The sequence below is a fragment of the Lissotriton helveticus genome, chromosome 11 (genome assembly GCF_964261635.1).
Source record: "Lissotriton helveticus chromosome 11, aLisHel1.1, whole genome shotgun sequence".
Lineage (NCBI taxonomy): Eukaryota > Metazoa > Chordata > Amphibia > Caudata > Salamandridae > Lissotriton > Lissotriton helveticus.
Window position 1 is genome coordinate 1,024,561,806 of NC_136072.1, and position 26,256 is coordinate 1,024,588,061.

General features: G+C 42.9%; 1 protein-coding gene across 2 annotated transcripts in view; it reads right to left on the reverse strand.

The window, feature by feature from the left end:
* The window catches only part of PTPN11 (protein tyrosine phosphatase non-receptor type 11), a 581,214-nt gene that overhangs the window by 25,899 nt on the left and 529,059 nt on the right, over nt 1–26,256 (reverse strand). For both annotated transcript variants that reach the window (XM_078667419.1, XM_078667418.1), the window contains exon 15: nt 21,261–21,356. In XM_078667419.1, the coding sequence (XP_078523545.1) occupies nt 21,287–21,356 (70 nt within the window). In that variant the 3' untranslated portion in view covers nt 21,261–21,286. The remainder of the gene's footprint in view (nt 1–21,260; nt 21,357–26,256) is intronic.

The window sequence follows — 26,256 nt, forward strand, 5'->3', positions numbered from 1 at the left end:
CACAAGGGTAACCAATCTGGTATGTACCTAAAGTACATGGTATCAATTTAGAGAGATTACATCTAGGCTGTGGGCCTGATTAGCAGGGCCACAGCCATACTAAAGTCGAAAAACCAGTGAAACACAGCAAAAAGTGGGGGTAACCATAGAAAGCAGACCGTACTCTCCTACAGTAGGTAAAACCTAATAAGCATAAAAGCACATCTATAAGCATAAATCAAGGTGCATAACACATACTATAAACCTTACATTTCCGAGCCCCTATATAACTCACACTAGGGCCTTGAGCCCTATAAACCTAATAGTCCCCAGGGCCAACTGGCGATCTCTACGGGGCTCAAATGCCCTCTGTCCAAAGTCAGGGCGCACTGTTAATGCAGCGATAGTCAAGAGTGCGCACTTGGCGCAAACCTAAACATTGCAGCTGCCCACTACTTGCTGGGAATCTCAAATGAAGGGCCTAAACGTAGCAGCTGGCACTAAGTGCTGCGCAGCTGTACAGGCAAAGGTGGGGGCGAAGGAGTGCAGCACACTCCGGAGTTAAAAACATGTCCCCTAAAAGAAAGAGCAACCTGAACGGTGCAGCTGCCCACTACTTGCTGGGCAGCTGGGAAGGTGGGAAAATGGGGCATGGGCTCTCAGTGGCCCTCAGAACAAAATGGGCCCAACGTTGGAGTCACGGGGCTCAAAAAGTAAAGCATGTCCCTTGGAGCACTCTGGCTCCAGAAATAACTATGCGCCAACTAGAGAAAACGAACTGGCCCTCAAACAATAGCGCTTTAAATAAATGTGCCCATGGGAGTCAATTACTTAAAAATAATCAGGCCCCCTCAGGAATTGGACCGCTGATTCTGGAGCCATCACTGCCCCCTCATAATTAGTGAGCCTCGTGGGAGCGGCCTGCTGTTAGCCGGGTCAGCTCAGGAAATGAGTTGGGGAGAGCACTGTGCCTCGAATAGGCACATACAGAGAACCACCCACCGGCTCCTGCGTGGGGCTGCTCCGGTCTCCTCACTGGCGAAAGGACTCTTCGTCGGTACTCAGCTTCACAAGTGCGGCGCGGGGCAGGCACCGACAACGTGCCTCGAGCCCCCTCCACTTCTATCTCCATGGGTCGCGGCACTTGCGGGATCAACAGGAGAGCCCCCCACTTCTTCTCGGCGACTCTCCGTCGGGGCTTCGCTGCCCGCGGCAGCCCCGCTCTTCACCCGGGCCCCCTCCTGGGACCTGGGACTCTTCACCAGCACTCGGGGAGGCGGGGTAGGGTCCCGTCCTCCCCAGTATACAACTAAGCTTCCCTCTTTGCCCGGTCGGCTTCTCTTCCTGCCGGATCGCAGGCCCCGCCCATGTCCGGGCCTGACTTCCGGTTTTGCGGCACGGGCTGCGGCGGTGATTCGAGGGGTAGGCTCCCTCAACATGAGCAATAACGTTAGCATGCGGGGTGGCCACCCGCTAGGGCTCCCATAAGCGGGGTGGGCACCCGCATTAGTCTATAAAATAAAACGAAGACGCAGGGTGAACACCTGCGCACTAGAGATCATCAAATAAGCGGGGTGGGCACCCGCGCTGCAATAATAAATGCGGCAATGAGGGGTAGGCTCCCTCAATATAAGGGGCAAATTAAGTTAAAGCGCTCCCAAGAGCTAAGGGTAAAAACACCCAGTTTAAAAGAGCAACTGGAGCAAAAGGGTCTCAAGAAGTCCTCCAGGCATCCAGGAGGCAAGCCTTCCCCCGGGCCCCAGCAGCAGCACGCCCCTGGTAGATTCAAGTCCACAAACAAGAACATTTCACATGGGGTCACAGCCCTTTCTTATACCACAAAATCCTTTGTTCTAGAAGTGTAGGGCATGGGGGAACCAGATACAACTGGTTCAGGAGCACTTTGTTTTAGCCCAGCTCCTCTCTCCCTTTCACAAGACAGGCCAGGGACATCAGACGCACCACAGGGGGTGGAGCCAGCCTTGTGGAGGGAAGGCACAGCCCTATTCAGGTCCCAGGTGCAACTCCTCCCTCCCATCTACATGCAGATCTCCCTATTCACCACCGGGCAGACTCATCCTGGCTCCTGGAGCCAACCACACCAGCCAGCCTCTGTCACTCACAAGCCAGGCAGGAAATTCACATCTCACAGCACACAGAAATGCCAACTTCTAAAAGTACTAGACACAATAAATCTGCGCACACCATCGTGCAGCATTTATTCTCACAAGTTCCCACATACCAAACTCGCCCCCGGACTCCTCTCATATCAGGAATTACCATGGACACACATATCCCCCATGCATTCCTATGGGAGGGCAGGCCATCTCACCACACGCACTCAGAGTGCGCACGCACTTTACACCGGGCCACAGTGCTAAAGTGTGCAGAGGCCTAAAATCACTACTACTATGCCAGAGGCTTCAGGCAAAATGTCTAGGGGTGAACCTGCCAAAAAGGGCCCAAGCCCAACAGTACTGGTACACTATTTGGCTCTGGTATAACTGGGAATCACCAATAGACACTGAATAGGTCGATAGCATATTTAAGCATGTATGCAATATTGCATTTCAGCAGCAGCATTGCATAATTTGTATAGCTGAACAATACCAGGGGTACAGTGATCAGAACTTAGCACTGATCAGCACTGTGCCCAAGTTCAGTAGATGGGCACACTTAGCAGTACTCTATTGCTAAGGACAGCACAATGTGAAATATGCAAAGCACTGACATTAGAACAGCATTCAGACATATAGAATTTGGACATAATTGACTAAGATCCTGGCTGCACCTGATATATGACACTGGAATCCATCTCTTGAAACATTATTTACAAGTAGGGCACAGCTGTGGCACAGGATTTACGTGGATCCCTTTTCCACTGGGACACACGTCCACATCTGAAAGCCCAGTGCCTCGACCTGTCAGATTTTCCAATGGTAAAGAGCTATTGCTGAGCCACAGGAATAATATTTTGGGGTAATGAGGCTGAGCTTGGAGTATCAAGAGTATTCCAAGAATTGCCCATCAAATCTGCCTCTACAATCCATTGACTATTTAGTCAAAATTCTGGGAAAGATGTTCTTTAAATGTACAGCGTGGTCCCATTTCAAAGTTTTGTGCTAAGGGTCCGGGATAAAAACGGCTCCCAGCATCCCCTTGTATGCCCCCATGTCCCCCTCCTTGAAACAGGTAGGTTTTACCACTGTGCTAAAGTAGTGCTTTATGGCACAGATTAACAGTGCTGCTCATGTTTCCCAAACTGGCTGTTTCTTCCTTGTTCATGTGTGGAGTGCAGCAAGTCTTTTGGCCACACAGCTGTTTTTAGAACTGCCCTAACTGGTTGTTATGTTATGTAAAGCTTTACGGGCAGATTTACAATGCTGTTCATGGTCCCCCAAGTCATGCACAGCGTGCAAGTCTTTAAGCCACACATATGTTTTTAGAACTGCGCGTATTGATTGTTGTATATATATATATATATATTGACCATTCGATTACATTCCCACATTGGAACGACTGGAATATATACAATTAGCATTGATTAATAGCGAACACTCACTTGCCTTGGTATGGTACACAAAAGGTAACAAATCTTTAAAGTGGTTTTACCTGTTGGTACAGAGAGTAGGGGTGGGGTGCCACAAAATATCAGCCTTAGCACAGCAATAAGTTAAATCCCGGCAGCAGCTGAGCAAATCTGAAAATCTACTTGTGCGCATCACACTGCCAATGCTTGGTAGTGCTAGATAGTAGCCAGATCATGGATCCTGAGAAGCACTAGTTCAGCGGAAAGTGTCTACAAGCACCAAGTTACGAATAATTCGATCGGGATGCCAGAAAATTGTACACCATGAAATGCCAAAAACATCAGCACAAGCAGAGGAATGTTATAGTTTTATACAGTGCATATGCACAACGTGGACGATGCACATAAAGGAGGTGGCATTAACCATACCTTCACACCCGAGATATATTTTATACGGCCGGTGCTACTGTCACTGAAATCCTGCCTCAGATTGTATCCAGAACGCACTTCCGTCACAATAGATGCTGGGTGTGACTGTGACCCAAATGTATTCTTACACTAGGAGAGACAGAAGAAGGGGGCTGGGAGTGGTGGTGGTGAGAGCAGGGGAGTAAGAGGGGGGCTTCGAAAGTGTCACAGGAAGTTCGTCACAGAGGGAAAATAAATCTGGCATGCAAGTGGCGGCAGTGGACTACTGACCTGGCAACTGAACAACAATCAACTGTTACAGGCCGAGCACTGGTTGGAGGGGGAGGATTGGGACATATAGGTTTGTGTAGTCAATGTATGAGAAGGAATGCCATGCCGGTGGGAGGGGTAGAATCAGGACACGTTGTTTGGAGGCCGTGGCAGCAAGTGGCCATTGTGAAAATAGGAGGCGGGGGAGGCACTGCGGTATATGGCAGCGTTTGTGAAAAGTGCTGTTAAAGAAATAACAGATTAAAGAAGCAGCACCAGGTGGAAAAGAGTTGGGCAGAAAGCTACAATAAAAAAAAAACAGTTCTCTAACAACAACAGAAAAGCACTGCAAGTGTAAAGACACGGTACTTAGCCGGTGCTTCTCTGTTGAACAATGGAAATGACGTATCGCTGCCTGTACAAGTTAGGAGGCAGCAAAGAAGAGCGATGCAGGAGTTGCACCAATGGTAAATAGCAGGCGGGAATAGAGTGGTATGATTTGATCACAGCAGGTCTTGCAGACAGCGCATGCGCACTGTAGGCTCGACCTAAAAAATGAGTGAAAGTAAGCGAGAAAGTAATGATGAACGGTGATGAAAGAAGAGTTGTGAAGGAGGAAGGAGAGAGCTTCTAAAGAGGCTGACTTGTTTCAAGTCATATAATAGCATATTGAAATCTGTATTCCCTTGCGTTTTGATATTTGTAGCTAAGAATACAAAACCTCAAATACCATAACAGAGTTTAAATGAAGCAGGGGTTCAATAGAACTTACACTTGACAAGGGGCTACTTAAATAAAGTAAAGAAAGAGGGATTACAACAAGAGCGAGAATCTGCAGGTGTGAGGACAAAAAAGCGAAGTGGTGAGGTGGAGAGAGAAACTGAGGATGAGGGAAAAGAAGTGCCAGGGGGTGAACAGGAAGTGGGAAACAGAGGACATGGCAGGAAGACAAAGAGCGTTCAGGAAAAGGGGTCGTGCACCGCCTGATGTTTATAATTTTTTTTTTTTTTTTACCGTGCTGACATGGAAACCACTCCCCTCCTGGAGTGTATGTGTATGAACTAACAAGTTGCACACCTATGGACTCATAGGTGTGTCTCCCATGGCACCAGTATGAATTTGCTGTATTCGTACAGCTAAAGTTATATCCAAAAAAGTTCAAATGAAACGTTTCAAGTGTTCAAGAAAATTTATATATCAATCGCTTTTCTTGTATTCGTTACATGTAGCAACAGTCCTAATTGTTCCAATGCATTTCGGTGTTTACATACACCTTCGTCAGGGAACGTCTACAAATAAACAGAAAATATACTATGTAACAACTTTTCAAATATACGTGTTAATAGACACACAGTCATTCGTTTTATGCAAACAGGTTTCTGGCTTTTAGAATCATATCGATGTCCCTTTAAAGCTAACGTGATCTAACATCGTTACCACTGATATATCACCCCGTTGGTAATCATTGACTGCTTTACGCGCCCAGTTTTCCCTCTTCTACGTAAACGTCTAATCACTGAACTTCACCGATTTTACACGGCGGGGGGGAGCCCCTATTATATGATCGCGTGCAGCTTACGCTTAACGTATCTAAATTCGCCATGGCTCACCTTCGTTGCTATAAAATGTATAATCCCGCTACTCCGTGTGGGATCCTGCTTCTGTTTGCGCTCTCACTGTTTGTGAAAATACAACTGACGCCGCGTACCTGACGCATGCGCGTTGTCTAAATCTACCGTTTTTTTAAAAGAAACCCGTTTTTTTTTAATTTACGAAACTTTAGCATTCTTGAACACGACACCTGAAATCTATATACAAGTAGAGGTTAAACAAGACTCCAGCTATTATATTAAGAACATTACGGTGCTCTGGTTATCAGAAGAACTACATAATAATTGTCTGACAGTACATTAGTTCACAAGTAACATGTAAATTCAGTACGATCATTTAAACCATGCGGTTTAAGGCTGTTTAGATAATAAATCCAGTGATTTTCTCTCTTTAAGAGATTTTTTTTGTTCATGATTCCTTCTTTTCTCGGGACTATTTCCAATACACAAGCCCTTAATTGATTCAAGTTGTGGCGTTTCTCTGTGAAATGTGTTGCTACCGTTGACTTCGTGGAGTGGGTTCTAATGTTACTCTTATGTTCAGTTAACCGCACTTTCAATTTCCTTTCTGTATGTCCCACGTAAACACTTCCACAAGGACATTTCAATAAGTATACCACGTTGGTGGTATCACATGTGGCATTGACTTTAAGGGGTATTTTGTATCCTTTCATGGGGTGATTGATGTTTGTCCCCTTAATGATGTTATGACAATTTGCACAGTTTAGACACGGAACCGTTCCTCTATATATCTGATGTTTGATGTTCTGTTTAGGTTTCTTCAATAGTTCACCTATGTTTTTTCCCCTTGAGTGTGCAAATAAAGGTTCCTGATCAAAAAGCCCATTAAAGTCTGGTTCCATTTTTACTATTTGCCAATTCTTGTATATGATTCTTTTGAATCGGGTACTCACGTTAGAAAATTTACTTACACATGTTATGCGTGGTGATTTTGTGATTGTTTTGTAAGTCAATAGCTCTTGTCTAGATTTTGTCGATGCTCTTACCTGAGATTTTTGGATCATGTCCTCTGGATAGCCTCTAGACGTGAACCGGTTTGCCATGATTCGTAGTTGTTCTTGGCATGCGTGATCCTCGGAGACCACTCTCCTGACCCTGAGAAATTGTGTATACGGAAGGTGGTTTTTCAATGATGGGGGATGGTGGCTGGTGTATTGTAACAAATTGTTCTTATCTGTAGGTTTACGGTACAAGTTTGTGGTAAGGATGCCATTATTTAATGTGATTTCCACATCCAGGTATTGTATGGTGGTATCATTAATTGTCCATGTGAATTTAATTCTGTCATTTCTGTCATCCAGAATTCTCAGTTGTTGTTCTAACGATTCCTGTGTGCCTTTCCATAAGATGAACATGTCATCTATGAATCTCATGTATGCTGACAGATGTGTGGCCCATTCTTGGTTGTTGTAAATGTGTTCCTCTTCAAAAGATCCCATGAACAGATTAGCATACGCCGGTGCGGCGCAATTTCCCATGGCGGTTCCATTGAGTTGAATAAACCAGCGTTTCTCATAGGTAAAGTAGCTGTTCATAAGGGTGAATTCCATCAATTGCATCAAAAAAATGTGTAGGTCTTCAGGATAAGTACTGTGTAGTAAGGCTTTTTCAATGGCTTCTAAGCCTTCTCTGTGAGGTATGGCTGTATATAGTGTTTTAACATCTATGGTGGCCATGATGCAGCCAGTTTCAATTTTTGCTGCTTGTAACTTAACCAAAAAATCAGTTGTATCCTTAATGTAAGAAAGATTTTTGATTACCAACGGTTGTAAATACTTATCTAAGAATGTACCCACTGGTTCGTGGATGCTCAACTTGGTGGATACGATTGGCCGACATGGTTTTTTTTTAGGATCTTTGTGGACCTTAGGTACGAGGTACATCGTCGGGCTCTTTGGATTTTCTTGCATTAGATACCTTTTGGTTTTTTCACTGATGACTCCTTTGTCTGTAGCGTGGTTCAGGATTGTTTGCAAAGTTTTACAGATGTCTATCGTTGGGTCGTGGTCTATTTCCATGTATGTGTTAGTATCGCCTAGATGGGTGTTCATTGCTTCCTCATAGAACTCTTTGTTCATTATCACTAATGCCCCTCCCTTGTCCGCCTTTTGACATATGATTTGTTTGTTGTTCGCTATGCTTTCTATGGCTCCAAATTCTTTCTTCGACATGTTTGGATTTTTGACTCTTTTGTTAGTATTGATTTGGTTGATTTCTTGTTTGCATAACTTTTCAAAGACGTCAATCATCTTGTGTGATGTTGGAGGCATATAGTTACTCGGAGTTTTTAATCCTTTTAACTCATCTTCCTTTGGAGGTGGTTTTTCGGTGATGACGTTTTCAAAAAAATGTCTCAATCTCATTTTCCGTGTGAGTTTAAAAAGACTCACCTCTAATTCTAATTGGTTAGTGTGGGTACTTGGTACATATGACAATCCTCATTGTAGAGTGTTAATCTGAAATTCATTCAAGGTTTGATCCAAAATATTCAATACTAGATTATCTTTCTTGGTTAATGTTGTTTCTTTCTCTCTTTCCTGGTCGTGGTGTTTCTCGTTTGTGGTTGGTTGATTTCTTTTGTTTTTGTTGCGTCCCCTCCTGGGTCTTCTGTTTCTATTTGGCCTGCGCCTAAAAAAGGCTCTGGGGTTGTGGGTTTATTAGAGGGTATGTTTCTTGTAGACTCTTTTCTTTTGTCTGCTCTATCACTGTCCGTCGATGAAGTATCTGTCTGTGATGTGTATTGTTTGGTTTGCCGCCTTCTGGCGTACACTTCTGCCCATGTGTAGACTTCTTGTAATTTGTAATCAAGGGTGTCCCTGCGATATTTTCTGAGTTTACGTTCGTTCACTTCCTGTGTGTGATGGACCAATTGAGCATTAATGTCATCAAGAATTTTTTGCAACTCTTCTCCAGTTACTCCCTTTTTCAATTCTTCTGTCACTGTTTCAATTTCTGTTTTTAATTCCTCCAGTATTTTTGCCAACTCCTCAATGATAAGTAATATTAAATCCAAACTGCATTTGTTTAATATGGCGAACCAACGTTCAGTAAATGGTTTCGAATTTTTACATAGCGACGGTTTCAGGGCTATTCTGAGGCCTCTGGGGATTCGCTGTGCCTTGTGATATTTAATCATGGTATTCGCATGGAGTCTTTGGTTAATCTCTCTACGTGTTAGGTACATTAATTGTTTGATTTGTTGTTCTTTGTTTCTAGTAACTTTTGGTTCCGATATACCTGCTTGTATTAATGAATATATTTTCTCGCTAGCTTCCGCCGTAAAGGCGAAGGTATCTGCTCTTTGGTCCGTTCAATGCGTGATTTCATCATATTGCATGTTGCTCTTTAAGGTGGGCGTGCTACTTCCCTGTTGGGGGGAAAAATGCTGCAAGCGTTCAGGAAAAGGGGTCGTGCACCGCCTGATGTTTATAATTTTTTTTTTTTACCGTGCTGACATGGAAACCACTCCCCTCCGGGAGTGTATGTGTATGAACTAACAAGTTGCACACCTATGGACTCATAGGTGTGTCTCCCATGGCACCAGTATGAATTTGCTGTATTCGTACAGCTAAAGTTATATCCAAAAAAGTTCAAATGAAACGTTTCAAGTGTTCAAGAAAATTTATATATCAATCGCTTTTCTTGTATTCGTTACATGTAGCAACAGTCCTAATTGTTCCAATGCATTTCGGTGTTTACATACACCTTCGTCAGGGAACGTCTACAAATAAACAGAAAATATACTATGTAACAACTTTTCAAATATACGTGTTAATAGACACACAGTCATTCGTTTTATGCAAACAGGTTTCTGGCTTTTAGAATCATATCGATGTCCCTTTAAAGCTAACGTGATCTAACATCGTCAGTTGTATTTTCACAAACAGTGAGAGCGCAAACAGAAGCAGGATCCCACACGGAGTAGCGGGATTATACATTTTATAGCAACGAAGGTGAGCCATGGCGAATTTAGATACGTTAAGCGTAAGCTGCACGCGATCATATAATAGGGGCTCCCCCCCCGCCGTGTAAAATCGGTGAAGTTCAGTGATTAGACGTTTACGTAGAAGAGGGAAAACTGGGCGCGTAAAGCAGTCAATGATTACCAACGGGGTGATATATCAGTGGTAACGATGTTAGATCACGTTAGCTTTAAAGGGACATCAATATGATTCTAAAAGCCAGAAACCTGTTTGCATAAAACGAATGACTGTGTGTCTATTAACACGTATATTTGAAAAGTTGTTACATAGTATATTTTCTGTTTATTTGTAGACGTTCCCTGACGAAGGTGTATGTAAACACCGAAATGCATTGGAACAATTAGGACTGTTGCTACATGTAACGAATACAAGAAAAGCGATTGATATATAAATTTTCTTGAACACTTGAAACGTTTCATTTGAACTTTTTTGGATATAACTTTAGCTGTACGAATACAGCAAATTCATACTGGTGCCATGGGAGACACACCTATGAGTCCATAGGTGTGCAACTTGTTAGTTCATACACATACACTCCAGGAGGGGAGTGGTTTCCATGTCAGCACGGTAAAAAATAAAAATAAAATTATAAACATCAGGCGGTGCACGACCCCTTTTCCTGAACGCTTGCAGCATTTTTCCCCCCCAACAGGGAAGTAGCACGCCCACCTTAAAGAGCAACATGCAATATGATGAAATCACGCATTCAACGGACCAAAGAGCAGATACCTTCGCCTTTACGGCGGAAGCTAGCGAGAAAATATATTCATTAATACAAGCAGGTATATCGGAACCAAAAGTTACTAGAAACAAAGAACAACAAATCAAACAATGAATGTACCTAACACGTAGAGAGATTAACCAAAGACTCCATGCGAATACCATGATTAAATATCACAAGGCACAGCGAATCCCCAGAGGCCTCAGAATAGCCCTGAAACCGTCGCTATGTAAAAATTCGAAACCATTTACTGAACGTTGGTTCACCATATTAAACAAATGCAGTTTGGATTTAATATTACTTATCATTGAGGAGTTGGCAAAAATACTGGAGGAATTAAAAACAGAAATTGAAACAGTGACAGAAGAATTGAAAAAGGGAGTAACTGGAGAAGAGTTGCAAAAAATTCTTGATGACATTAATGCTCAATTGGTCCATCACACACAGGAAGTGAACGAACGTAAACTCAGAAAATATCGCAGGGACACCCTTGATTACAAATTACAAGAAGTCTACACATGGGCAGAAGTGTACGCCAGAAGGCGGCAAACCAAACAATACACATCACAGACAGATACTTCATCGACGGACAGTGATAGAGCAGACAAAAGAAAAGAGTCTACAAGAAACATACCCTCTAATAAACCCACAACCCCGGAGCCTTTTTTAGGCGCAGGCCAAATAGAAACAGAAGACCCAGGAGGGGACGCAACAAAAACAAAAGAAATCAACCAACCACAAACGAGAAACACCACGACCAGGAAAGAGAGAAAGAAACAACATTAACCAAGAAAGATAATCTAGTATTGAATATTTCGGATCAAACCTTGAATGAATTTCAGATTAACACTCTACAACGAGGATTGTCATATGTACCACGTACCCACACTAACCAATTAGAATTAGAGGTGAGTCTTTTTAAACTCACACGGAAAATGAGATTGAGACATTTTTTTGAAAACGTCATCACCGAAAAACCACCTCCAAAGGAAGATGAGTTAAAAGGATTAAAAACTCCGAGTAACTATATGCCTCCAACATCACACAAGATGATTGACCTCTTTGAAAAGTTATGCAAACAAGAAATCAACCAAATCAATACTAACAAAAGAGTCAAAAATCCAAACATGTCGAAGAAAGAATTTGAAGCCATAGAAAGCATAGCGAACAACAAACAAATCATATGTCAAAAGGCGGAAAAGGGAGGGGCATTAGTGATAATGAACAAAGAGTTCTATGAGGAAGCAATGAACACCCATCTAGGCGATACTAACACATACATGGAAATAGACCACGACCCAACGATAGACATCTGTAAAACTTTGCAAACAATCCTGAACCAAGCTACAGACAAAGGAGTCATCAGTGAAAAAACCAAAAGGTATCTAATGCAAGAAAATCCAAAGAGCCCGACGATGTACCTCGTACCTAAGGTCCACAAAGATCCTAAAAAAAAACCATGTCGGCCAATCGTATCCCCCAAGTTGAGCATCCACGAACCAGTGGGTAAATTCTTAGATAAGTATTTACAACCGTTGGTAATCAAAAATCTTTCTTACATTAAGGATACAACTGATTTTTTGGTAAAGTTACAAGCAGCAAAAATTGAAACTGGCTGCATCATGGCCACCATAGATGTTAAAACACTATATACAGCCATACCTCACAGAGAAGGCTTAGAAGCCATTGAAAAAGCCTTACTACACAGTACTTATCCTGAAGACCTACAAATTTTTTTGATGCAATTGATGGAATTCACCCTTATGAAGAGCTACTTTACCTATGAGAAACGCTGGTTTATTCAACTCAATGGAACCGCCATGGGAAATTGCGCCGCACCGGCGTATGCTAATCTGTTCATGGGATCTTTTGAAGAGGAACACATTTACAACAACCAAGAATGGGCCACACATCTGTCAGCATACATGAGATTCATAGATGACATGTTCATCTTATGGAAAGGCACACAGGAATCGTTAGAACAACAACTGAGAATTCTGGATGACAGAAATGACAGAATTAAATTCACATGGACAATTAATGATACCACCATACAATACCTGGATGTGGAAATCACATTAAATAATGGCATCCTTACCACAAACTTGTACCGTAAACCTACAGATAAGAACAATTTGTTACAATACACCAGCCACCATCCCCCATCATTGAAAAACCACCTTCCGTATACACAATTTCTCAGGGTCAGGAGAGTGGTCTCCGAGGATCACGCATGCCAAGAACAACTACGAATCATGGCAAACCGGTTCACGTCTAGAGGCTATCCAGAGGACATGATCCAAAAATCTCAGGTAAGAGCATCGACAAAATCTAGACAAGAGCTATTGACTTACAAAACAATCACAAAATCACCACGCATAACATGTGTAAGTAAATTTTCTAACGTGAGTACCCGATTCAAAAGAATCATATACAAGAATTGGCAAATAGTAAAAATGGAACCAGACTTTAATGGGCTTTTTGATCAGGAACCTTTATTTGCACACTCAAGGGGAAAAAACATAGGTGAACTATTGAAGAAACCTAAACAGAACATCAAACATCAGATATATAGAGGAACGGTTCCGTGTCTAAACTGTGCAAATTGTCATAACATCATTAAGGGGACAAACATCAATCACCCCATGAAAGGATACAAAATACCCCTTAAAGTCAATGCCACATGTGATACCACCAACGTGGTATACTTATTGAAATGTCCTTGTGGAAGTGTTTACGTGGGACATACAGAAAGGAAATTGAAAGTGCGGTTAACTGAACATAAGAGTAACATTAGAACCCACTCCACGAAGTCAACGGTAGCAACACATTTCACAGAGAAACGCCACAACTTGAATCAATTAAGGGCTTGTGTATTGGAAATAGTCCCGAGAAAAGAAGGAATCATGAACAAAAAAAATCTCTTAAAGAGAGAAAATCACTGGATTTATTATCTAAACAGCCTTAAACCGCATGGTTTAAATGATCGTACTGAATTTACATGTTACTTGTGAACTAATGTACTGTCAGACAATTATGATGTAGTTCTTCTGATAACCAGAGCACCGTAATGTTCGTAATATAATAGCTGGAGTCTTTTTTAACCTCTACTTGTATATAGATTTCAGGTGTCGTGTTCAAGAATGCTAAAGTTTCGTAAATTCAAAAAAACCGGGTTTCTTTTAAAAAACGGTAGATTTAGACAACGCGCATGCGTCAGGTACGCGGCGTCAGTTGTATTTTCACAAACAGTGAGAGCGCAAACAGAAGCAGGATCCCACACGGAGTAGCGGGATTATACATTTTATAGCAACGAAGGTGAGCCATGGCGAATTTAGATACGTTAAGCGTAAGCTGCACGCGATCATATAATAGGGGCTCCCCCCCCGCCGTGTAAAATCGGTGAAGTTCAGTGATTAGACGTTTACGTAGAAGAGGGAAAACTGGGCGCGTAAAGCAGTCAATGATTACCAACGGGGTGATATATCAGTGGTAACGATGTTAGATCACGTTAGCTTTAAAGGGACATCGATATGATTCTAAAAGCCAGAAACCTGTTTGCATAAAACGAATGACTGTGTGTCTATTAACACGTATATTTGAAAAGTTGTTACATAGTATATTTTCTGTTTATTTGTAGACGTTCCCTGACGAAGGTGTATGTAAACACCGAAATGCATTGGAACAATTAGGACTGTTGCTACATGTAATGAATACAAGAAAAGCGATTGATATATACATTTTCTTGAACACTTGAAACGTTTCATTTGAACTTTTTTGGATATAACTTTAGCTGTACGAATACAGCAAATTCATACTGGTGCCATGGGAGACACACCTATGAGTCCATAGGTGTGCAACTTGTTAGGAAGACAAAGAGGTCAGTGAGAGAGAAAGGAAGGGGGATGCAAGAACAGTCTGTTTTTTGGACTAGCCTTAGTCAAGACTTTTTGATTTAACAATATCATACTCTCTTAATGGGGCTTACTGCCATCCCTTTTCATTAATTTGTTTATTGTTGTGTCTTTCACATTTTTTTTTCCAGCCCACTGCAATATGTTGTACGGAGCATCGATCAGACCATTTCAGCCATTGGCTAACTTTACTGGGATTGGTGGCATTCTATTCTTTTACAAAAGTACATCAGCACACAAATTTGTTCCACTTAGTGTCACGGACTACTATAGCAAATGTCTGCTTTATGAGACAAAAAACTTTTAGCTTTTAGTTATGCTTTTTTTTTATTGGTGCGGGTCAGCAGCTGTCGCAACAATTAAGATTTCCAATACTATGACAAATCAAAACGCTTTGGGGGTGCGCCAACTTCCAAAGAGTATTTTTCTCTTTGCACACTGGAAATTTGTAGCTTTGTATTTCAAGTTATAAATCCATAGCTTTGGGTTCCAGAATACAAACAAAAACATGAATGGAAGAAAATGAAACGGAGGAAAGGTAGAGAATGGAAAGCAGAAAAATTGGAAGAGATGTGGCTCAAGAGAAAATGAGACTAAGGGGGTGAAGTGGGAGAGAGCAAGCGAGAGACTGAATTAAAAATAATTGTGTTTGTGTGCATATGTGTACGAAATGTGGTTGTTAATTGTGTGGGTAAATAACCCTCACCATGCAATAACTACAATCCTTGTCAGGGTGAACCGCAAAAGACACTAAATTAACCTGTACTTAATCCTCCGGTAGCTTGGCCCAAAAGCATTCAGGCTAACTTGAAGGCAAAGTGTTAAGTATTTATGCAGCACAGAAAAAGTAGTAAAGTAAAAACAAAAACAAGAAAAATCCCATACCAGTTTAGAAAAATAGAGAACACTTTACTGAATAAAATTACATCAAAATGAATTAAATCCAATCAAAAACTGGAGTTAGGAATTTTTAAAGTTTTTTGTGAAATCTAGCATCTTGAAGATCAAAGCGCTAATGGCCGGTGTCTGGTTGTGCAAGACCAGGACAAAGTCACCAGTTAATGCCGACTGTGATGGAGATACACAAGGTCAATCAAGCTCGGTCTTTGCTTACCTTCTGACTCAGAAGAAATTTTGAAGAAAATAACAGGAGAAGGTAGGGTTTAGCGGGGCAAGGCAGCAGGCTTTGTCTGAGGAGGAATCGTCGTCTCCGGTGCGTCAATGGGCATTGTATTGCCATTGAGTCCGGTGAAGATTTTTACCTTCGGACAAAAACAACTTTTTGGAATTTGAAATCCTCCAGCGGGACAAAGCTGAAAACTGTAGAGGACTCCACAAGGCTGAATAATGTAGTGGAAAAGTCCCACTGAACAGGATTTGTTGCTGCAGAGAAGAATGTAGCGGGAGATACCACAAAGTCAGGCTGACTGGCAATGCAGCTTGGGTGGATTGACTGGCAGGTAGGTCCCAGGTTTTCTGTCGGTTCTTCTCGCATTTTTTGTGAAAATGTTTCCAAGTCCCAACTTTCATGGTTAGGTAAGGGCAGCAGCTCTAAACCCACTTCCAACTTCCAGCAGAGCAGAGCTAATTTTGTTCATGTAGCCCACACAGGAAACAGCCAACCAGCTCTTGGAGTCACACTGGTAGTACTGTGATCAAGCAGCAAGGCAGGACTCTAGCAGCAATGCAGCACTCTGGGGAGCAAGATAGGCCTAGAGCAGAAGGACAGTCCTCTGGTAGCAGCAGAGCAGTCCGCCGGAGAACAAGACAGGACTCAAAGCAGCAGGGCAGTCCTGTGGGGAGCAAGGCAGGCCTCTGAAACAGGACGGCGGTCCTCTTGAAGCAGCAGGATAGTCCTCCGGGAGTCCAGGCAGTCCTCTGAAGTATTTCACAGGTCCAGTAGAATACTGAAGTGGCAGAATGTTCTAGGCTACCCCCAATCAGTTTCTGGAAAGTTCTTCCCTTCCCCTGCTAAGACTCCAAGAAGTCTACGGTTACAAAAGGCTAGTGTCAGGTTCCATAGAGTGTGTACTAGAGGTAGCCCTTTGAAACTAAGTGGGGTAGGGAAGAGCCCTGCCTCTAGTCATCCTGTCAACACCTAGTTCTCTATGTCTCACTGTCTGGGAGGAACACACAAAGCCCAACAGCTAAGCTATTCACAGTCATGTGGCCAGGACACTGCCAGCAGGCACCAAATGGTTAGGCCAGGAAAATGCCAACTTTCTAAAAGTCAGCTGCAACAACAAGGTGATAGCTGGAAAACTTAAATTAATCTCAGCCACTGGCAATCACTCAGGCCGCATCCCAATCAATCGTTTTTCATCCACCAAGCCACCTCAGTTTGGACCCAACCATATACAAATCAGTCTTGGCCCTGCTCCAATGGAAACTCTGCAGCCAGAAATGCCAAGCCAGGTCCTTCCTGAACTGGAATACAAGCAACCTAGGATCAGTTTTGCCATGATAAGGGCTTATCAGCCAGTTGTAGCTTGATTCCAGTGGCAGAATGGGATTCCATCCATCACCTTGTGGTTTTTGCATCTTTTTTAAAGTTGCATTTATCGGAATTGTGACTCAAAATCTGACTTTACTGTTAAAGAGGACTATATATTACAATTCATTTGAGTCCAAAGGTGATATTTCTACATGCTGCCAATCACAAGATAGCACTTATTAAATGTAATAAGGTAACCCAATGTTATCCTTTGGGAGAGGTAGGCCTTTCAGCAGTGAAAAAACTGATTTTAGGAGTTTCTCACTCCCAGGACATGTACAACTTAAGAGCATATGTTTTACTTTTTAAATACGACACACCCTGCCTTATGGGTTTCTTAGGGTCTAACTTATGGGTGACTTATTTATTAAAGAAGAAGGTCTAGCCCAGGCAAATTGTTTAGTTAGCCCGGTTAAATTGGCTGTTAAAACTGAACTACAGGCTACAGTGGCAGTCCTCGGACAAGCTACTTTAGTGGGTGGCACAACTAGTAGCATTTGAATATGCAAATCAGGCGTAGGTCAATTGCACCATGCTTTAAGGAGAGAGCACGAACACTTTAGCACCAGGTAGCAACGGTAAAGTGCATAGAGTCCTAAAGTCAACAAAAACACATTTCAGAAAGCAGGAGGGGTAAAGGCAAAATGTTTGGGGGAAGACCACATTAAGGATGTCAGGTCTACCATTATTGTGTCTCTCTGTGTGTGTGAGAGGGAGAGAGTATCAAAGAGGGCAGGTGGGTCTGCCTTCCTAAACCCTTAACAATACCACACTTCCTCTAGTACCCATTCCTTCAGTGTCTAGCAAAGGAACCTCAACAGTTCTCCAGTAACACTTATAGATTACAGGCATCCATTCATATTCCAAATCCTCAATAGGTTTACCCTGCTGCCATTCACAAAGCATACAACTTATTCTCCATTAACAGACTCATTAAAAATTGACTCTCCCATTTCCACTCCCCCTACAAATTTCCATGATCTCCACTAACCCCAAGAACTAGTCCTCCATTACCATCCTTCATAGTTCCCAACATCCCAACCACAAATTCCCCATTATCAATCCCAGTGCAGTCCAAGCGGTCCCTATAGCCTAGAAAACTTTAGGGTACATCTGAAATCCAGTGATAAGGTTAACTTTTCCAAGGAATAAACTCGCAGAAAAAAGAATCCTGGAAAGCAAACAATGCAAATTACATTTTGCTATAGTGCGGACTTTCTACCTGTACCCACACAAATCAACTAATGTCAGTAATGAAGTTTATATAGGATCATTACAATATAATCCATTCCAATGGGTGTAGCTGCACACAAGAGTAAAGTATATGCAGACCCGCCATAGAACACGAAAAAAAATGTTAATCACAGCTTTTATATGCATGAATACGTTTTAGTATTAACTATTTATGAACTAATCCTAACACTGCAAAAAGTAAAAATCTAGTTAGTCACAGTTGCACACTCATCATCCAAGAAAATGTAAATATAGCCTGCTGCTGAGGGTTATACTAGTTGTTAAAGGCCCGGAGTCTGATTGCGGTGTCAGGTCTATAATGAGGGAGTCGGCCTGTAACAACGGGTGTAGCCCTAAGGGCTATAAGAATGCCCCCTCTCACTCCCCCCCACTGAGGGAAGAATGTTCTGGATTGAAATGGAAGAAACAGAAAAACAATCATTGGAATGTTGGAGCAGAATGCTTATGCTAGCCATTATTAGCCCTGACCCACTTCCGTCTCCTCAACAGTTGTCAACATTCAAATGTTCTAATCCAATAAAAAGTCATATACATCCATAGCATTTGCTCCCTCTCCCATTTTAGGAGAGCTTCTGCAGTTACTCAAATACATTTTACAACTCTATTACAGATTGTATTAGTACCCCCTTTTGAACAAAGCTACAGTACCTCTTTTGTGAGATGTATGCATTTCATTTGGACAGTTAGAGAAGCTAACATTATTAGGAACGCCCTTAATTGCCACACAAGGATCCTATATTTGTGAAAAGTTGATAATAATAGAAAAGAAAGTCTCAAACATTGATACTTATTAAATGCCAAACAGGGCTCACATAGTTGTAACTTTGTACTCCATATAAGTTGAAGCTCTTCATTTATTCAGCATTTTCAGGTTTTCTATTAAATGAAGAATCAATCACCTGATAATGAATTCTTTTCTCAAGGCTAACTGCATAATAATCCAACAGATTTTTAATTAATCTGTAAATTAATCTGTTAAACTCGCAGTACTGCAGCCAAGCATGGAACTCTATTTCAGATATTTTTTAAGCTACAGAAATTATTTTAGGGAACTATCTATGGAACTTGCAGCTCTGTCTAATGAATTATCTAAACTTGATAGGCCAAGACTGCAGTCCCCTGATCACAAACATTTTCCTATTGAACAGAGTTTAGCTTGCATCGATTACTTCTGAGTTCAAATAATTTTAATTAGGGTTTTAGAAAATATACATACAAATAAAAGAGACATAGTAAATGCAGCCTCAATAAATTAAATTTATTCAAGAAATCTGATGCATTAACCATTGGTCTATTTGATAAAAACAAGTAAAAATCACAACATGCATGGTGGCATCTAATTATTGCTGCAATTTACATCCATTTAGCATTTTTTCTAAACCTAACAAATAGGTCTCATTAATATATGTCACAATCAGGGGAGAGGGCAATTGGGAATATCACAGAGGTACGCAATTCAAGGGAACCGCACTTGAGTTCCTCACTGCCATAATTTGTGCTCACCACAATTGATTGCACAGGCTCACTGTATCTTTATGGTCCTCAAAGGAGTCCAGAAAAGGAAGGGGTGAGATGAGCACCATGACCTGGTTTCTTTAGACCAGTAAGACATGATCCATGTTTTCAGGCCACTCTGATAGGCTGCTTGACAGTCCATTAGGATTCAGAAAAGGGGGTGGTGATGAACAGAGTGCCTGAATTAAGCAGACCACTCTTACCCAGTCCAAAGATCAGGGCTTGATCCATCACAGTTTTTTAGCTCACTGCACCATCCCAGCTCAGAACTTGGCTATATGCAAATTAGTCTGTTCCTGTTCCAGTGCATGATGGGAACAGGGCAAACCAAACTACCAAGCCAATTCTTATACTGGGAAGGAAACAAGCTTCCGGGGACCGGTTTCTGCCATTTCAGGCGTCGTCGGCCCGGCTTGCTTGAATCCTGATGGTGCAATGAGCAAGGGACTCACATCTGAGTATACCCTTCCACGCATATGGTGGGCAAAATGATTCAGAAAAGGGGGTGGTGATGAACAGAGTGCCTGAATTAAGCAGACCACTCTTACCCAGTCCAAAGATCAGGGCTTGATCCATCACCATTTTTTAGCTCACTGCACCATCCCAGCTCAGAACTTGGCTATATGCAAATTAGTCTGTTCCTGTTCCAGTGCATGATGGGAACAGGGCAAACCAAACTACCAAGCCAATTCTTATACTGGGAAGGAAACAAGCTTCCGGGGACCGGTTTCTGCCATTTCAGGCGTCGTCGGACCGGCTTGCTTGAATCCTGATGGTGCAATGAGCAAGGGACTCACATCTGAGTATACCCTTCCACGCATATGGTGGACAAAATGATTCAGAACAGTCCATTAGAACAGCGGATGTTCCCCCACTCCTTCTTGGACTAGCTTTTAAAGAGTTCCAAGAAGCTAGGCAATGTGTGGCGTAGGGTTAGTAAGTTACATGAATTTCACTGTTAAGTTTGTATTTACTTTTTCCAACAAATGTTTTTCTCTTCAGTGTCTCCCCTTCTTACATCCACTCAATGCACAATTTGGTACATGCTCCTACCCAAAAAAAAATCATGTACACCTTACACTCATGCAAAAACGTTTTTTGCTGAATAGTGTTAAACATGTTTTGAAACTATCATTAAGTTCTGTCTGAGTGAGTATTCAAAACGGTCATAAGGAATTTCCCTGACCATCCGTCTTATGCATACCTGGGAACACCTACAAGTATAAAGTTAAAAACGATGTCTATGTGGTCTACACAAGAGTAAATAGTCTCAATAGGTGTGTGTAACATGTATTTACATCTGTTTACATTTTGAAAAATAAGTGTAATTTACGTATGTAAAACGTTTTCCAGTCATAGTTCAGACTTACAACCGGAACAGTCCTTTGCAAATCAGTCCCTCTATTCCTTTCTGATTATGGATCAATGGAAATCACATTCTAAAGCCACCCACCAAGATTCACTGCTGCCATCAATCCACACTCCACAAACCTTTAGCGATGCAAAGCAATTAAATTAATCATAATAATCAATTTCAATCTGCTCTAAAATAAAGTGCTTACCTTTACAATTACACAGGGTATCTTCCTCATCGAAAACTTTTCTGTTGTTGAATCAAACCAACATTTTCATACACCCTCAAATTATCTTCTCGCAGTCTGGGAAAAAAATAATACTCATCTTAAGATAGCTGTATGTTTAAAGATAATGTATAGTTCAAATAATATTGAAATGGTATTGGGAAAATGATTTTACAGAAAAAGACACTTAGTAAGTTACATAATTTAATGAATACAATTATGAACAATTGTGTGTCGCCTGTTCACTAATGTTGTTTAGTGACATGGTTCACTTGCCTGTACTTTAGAGGTACTTTACTAACAGTAGCATGGAGGTATAGTGTGCACAACGTATAAAATTGTATCTGGGTGCATATGAAAAATTACTGCAGTATACAGCGCTTGATATCATCATCCAGTGCAAGATCAAAGACAAACAGACATTGGCAAATTGAGTTACTTGGCTATTTTGTACTCTGTGATGCAACTTCTGACTGCAGGTTTATGTTGAACTACATGTAAAAGAATAAAAAGCGTTGGTTAAAAAAAAAAAAAGCCAAATAGGCATGTGACTCACCCTGTTTTGGTATCAGTCCATAACAGGGTGAGCAGCATGATATACTGGTTTACCTGCCCTATGAGTTTTAATGAAGTACACCTTAACCTCTTATCTATAGGCGAATAGGAGAGATTGTCAGACTATCAAGGACAAAAAGATAGTTGGGCCAGAATATCAAAAAACTAAATTTTGTGAAGATGAATGCAAGTAGGTAAGTATAGATTTACTATTCTTAACTCTAGATCTACGTACCTTGGAGATGGAAAATGTAATTTACCCTGTAACCATCTGTTTGTAATTCTGTAGAACCATAGACTCAAAGAAAGGCTTTTGAGTCAAGGGATGCAATGCAACTAAACCCTCAGAAGGCAATGGGCATAGGCACCGACTCCATGTTAGATTGCTTTCCACACACTGGGTGAGAGTGAGTATGAAGTAGTGACTGAATGCAGTATGGCGCACCATCTGAATTGTGCATTTATACAGAGATCTGCAAGTAGAGATGTAGGCTTCTGAGGAGGAGGGTGGGTGCATTTTAATCTACAGCACCGCACACTACAAACTGATGCTTACAGGGTGATATTTTCAGTTTACAGCATGTGTTGCTTTAGATGCACATGCCCTGCCACGATGGAGATGTCTGGAATAAAGTCCTTTAGACTGTTTGGTCAACCACAGCCTGCTGGCAGGCTAAGATGGTCACAAATAGTGCTTAGTGAAAATGTGCGGGGTTGCCCAAGTGGCCGCCGTACATGTGTCACCTAGCAAGATGCTATCAAGGAAGGCTATGTTGCTGCCTTATTGTTTTTAAAGTGCACCCTGGGGGTAACAGGGATGGCTCGTTTAGCTTTATGGTAACAGGTCTAGATATACTGGACTATCCATCTGGCAATTTCAGCCTTGAAAATATGCTGGCCTGTGTGGGATTTTCCAAAGGCTACAAATAACTGATTGGTCCTGTGGACAGGCTTAGTTCTTTCGATGTAAAACATGAGAGCACATTTAACATCTAGGGTGTGAAGGGCTCTCTCTGCTACCAAGTCTGGTTGGGTGGGACGGGGGAGTGGGGGGACTGGCAGCTCTATAGTCTGATTAAGGTGGAAGGGGGGGGGACCACTTTGGGTAGGAACTTCTGGTTGGTCCTGACAACTACCTTGCCCTTGTGAAACGGAATGTCTGGTTCTTAAGTGTTACGGTCTTCAACTCACTGACACCTCTGAGAGATAGTATGCTTGCTGCATCTTCCGAACCTTGTATGGAAGAGTGAGAAAGGTGGAAAGCATAGGCAAAGACCCACGACCAGTTCGTCAATAGTGCATTGCACATGGACTGTGAGGTTTTGTGGGGTGCCCCTGCGCTGGAAGTACTGGAGTGAAAGTTTAAGGAGTTCTCACTTGTGTACTTGTTGATGCAGCCCGATGAGCAGATTTGCCAAGTCGTGATCTACTCCCAGAAGGTACTCTGCCAAAAGAGGTATGCAGTGGCAGAGAACCACTGCTAAGAGCAGGGGAAAATGGGTGACGTTCTGTTTCTGAAGGTAGAACATGGCTGTCGTCTTGTCTGTTTTGAACAGGACTACTTTGCTCTGAATGACGGCCATGAGAGCGAGGGGTATAGCTACTAGCGCAAAGCAGTTTATGTGCAAATCCTGTGATGGCAGGACTGGGCACAGACCCTCTGTATTGTAATTTTGCTGAGATGAGCCACTCCTCCCACCCCCACACACCCCCTTCTGCGGAAAGAGAGGTCACCTTGGTAATGGGGACTTGTGATATGGTGTCCGAGAAAGGGCTGCCCTGCAACAGGTTGTTGCTGTTCCACTAATGAAGACAGTGATGGGCTGGCCTTTATTAACACTATATCCTTTCAGTAACCCTCTGCCTGTGACCATTGAGACAAGAGGTATTCCTGCATACAACTTCTCCACTCTTGGTGTAACTACCCTGGCATTAAAGGGTTCCCTCAAAGTCTCCAGGGCGAACTTTAACATGCCTTTTAACATGGGTAAAAAATTGGAATGTCTGTTCCGACCTGGACAATGTCTCAATGGGGAAATAGTCTTCCTTGTTGATTATGGAAGGAGGCTGCCCACTGGATGAAGTAGTGGTAGGCCAGGGTATCACCAGGAGGGTGATGCCATGACAGGGTAATGGTCAAGGTCTGGGTTGCCCGGTGAGGCGACACAGCAGTGGTTGCAAGGGTGCCCTGTGACTCGGAAGGTGTACCATAGTGGTCAGCAGGGCCGAAAGAGCTGCCAGGGTCAAAAGGGAAGAGTGGAGATCCCTCTAGCGTCTGTGGTGGAGGCAGTAGAGGTGGAGTACATGGTTGTGCGGAGTATGGGGTAGTGGAGGTGGAGAAAAACAAGGGGGTCGGTGCCCTGGTGTCTATGGTTCTTGGCCATTGGAGCCCCCAATGCAGGTTCCTCCTTAAATGCCAGTCTCCTCTTTTGAGGCAGTCTCTTTAGGTGTTGGTGGTGGTGGATTTGATGACATCTTCCAAGTAAGGGGAAGGCTAAAGATACACTTCTGGCCTGTGTTTAGCTCCTCCTACAGTTTTTGAAGGATTGGCTGTTTCGGGTCTTTGGAGTCAGTCATCGAGGGTGTTCTCCACATCGATGATAGGAGATGACGGCGGCATAGGCGGCGGTGTCGGAGAGGACTTCAGCTTCAAGTGGAGTCGAGGCTTGTTGTTAGTCTTGGGGCTTGATGGCCGGGAGGGATCGACACCCCTAGTTGGGTCCTTTTTTGGATCTGAGGCCTACATTTAGTGCCAACTGGAGACCTAAGGCAGCAGTGGGCCCTGGCGGCTGTGACACTGTTCACAGGGCTTGGCGCCGGACTTCCTCAGGAGCAGTGCTCGGTCTCGTTGTCAGAGGTCTAGGGAGGCTTGGAGTGGGTGTTGGAGCAGACCATAACATTGTCCCTGTTGGAGGTCTTTGTTCGAGGGCCGATGGTCTTGGAGATTGAGGGAGTCTCCTCCTCTTCCGCTGTACAAGAGCCACTGGAGAAGACAGCCTCCTGCTTGGGCAGAGGCTGATGGGGCAGGATGCTTAAAGGACCAACATCCTAACGCTCTTTTATGATGAAGGGGTCCAGTGTGCCAAAGATATTGGGTGTGTCTGTGGCAGACTTCTGGTGCATTTTCCCGTGCACTCAACACCTCTGCTTTCGGTACCACAAAGTTATCCTTGACTGGAAGGTGAAGCAAGCTTCACACAGGTGCAGTTTTGGCTAGGAGAGATGCAGAGGTTACAAACCATGTGGTAATTCAACTATGGGGACTTCAAGTGATGCCGGAGTGTTTGTTCGAGTGCCACTAGATTTGGAGGTAGAGGTAGCCTCTTTTTCTTCCTTCAGGTCCGACACACTGGAAAAGACAGCATCTGCGCTAGGTCACGGCTGATGGGACAGTTTGCCCAAATGGCTGGCATTTCACTTTATTTGGTGCTGAACCGGTCCTTATCAAGGAAGTTCAAGGCTGTGTCGGCAACTAATTGTTGTCACAGTATTTAGTGCGCCCACTACTTCTCCCTTCAGTAATATAAAGGTTTCTTTGTCCAGAAGGCGAGGCAAGCTTTACAGTAGGTGTAGTTTTGATCAGCAAAAAAGCAGATGTTACAAACCTCACCACGACCACAGATATTTCAGGCGGCACAGGGGACAGTACTGGAAGTGGAAGTGGAAATACCCTGTGGGACTCTTATCTCTCACTGTATTCGCCGGTGTGGAAGTTAATGATGCAAAGGGCATGCACCCCGGTAGAGGGTACTAGTGCCCTGGCATTCTGGGACTGGATAAGTGCTGGCGGTCTATGAATAGTGCCATTAATAAAGAAAATGCAGATGATAATAAAGAAATAAAGAAATAAATAGGTAATAAAGAAAGGCAGACCCGAAGAAACACATTGAGTCTTGGAGCCCTCTCTGTACAGGTCCAAACCTGAGGGAGGTAAAAATAATTTAACATGGAGTTGATTGCCCATGCGCATTGCCTACTCAGGGTGGAGTCACAATGTATCCCATAACTCATAAGCCTTTCTTTGAAGAAAAACAACTTGCAAAAATTCAAGCCCAACACTTGGTGGCAGGAGTATGTAGAGCATGTTTATCTACAACAACACATGCTACAAATATATACATTGCTAATGCACATATATGTGAAGTTAAGAATAATCAAACAATCAATCAGTGGTTTATAGAGCGAGCTACTAACCCGCAAGGGTCTCAAGGTGCTGGGGGGTCAGTCGAAAACCCAGGTCTTGAGGTCTTCCCTGAACGTGTGCAATGTAGGGGAGCTTCTAATGTTGACATTAAGGGGGTTCCAAGTCTTGGCTGCGATGTAGGAGAAAGCCCTCTGCCCGTCCTGCTTCTGTGAATGCGGGGGACCTCAGCCAGGGCGAGGTCAGCAGAACGGAGGTTCCTCCTGGGTGCGTTTAAACATA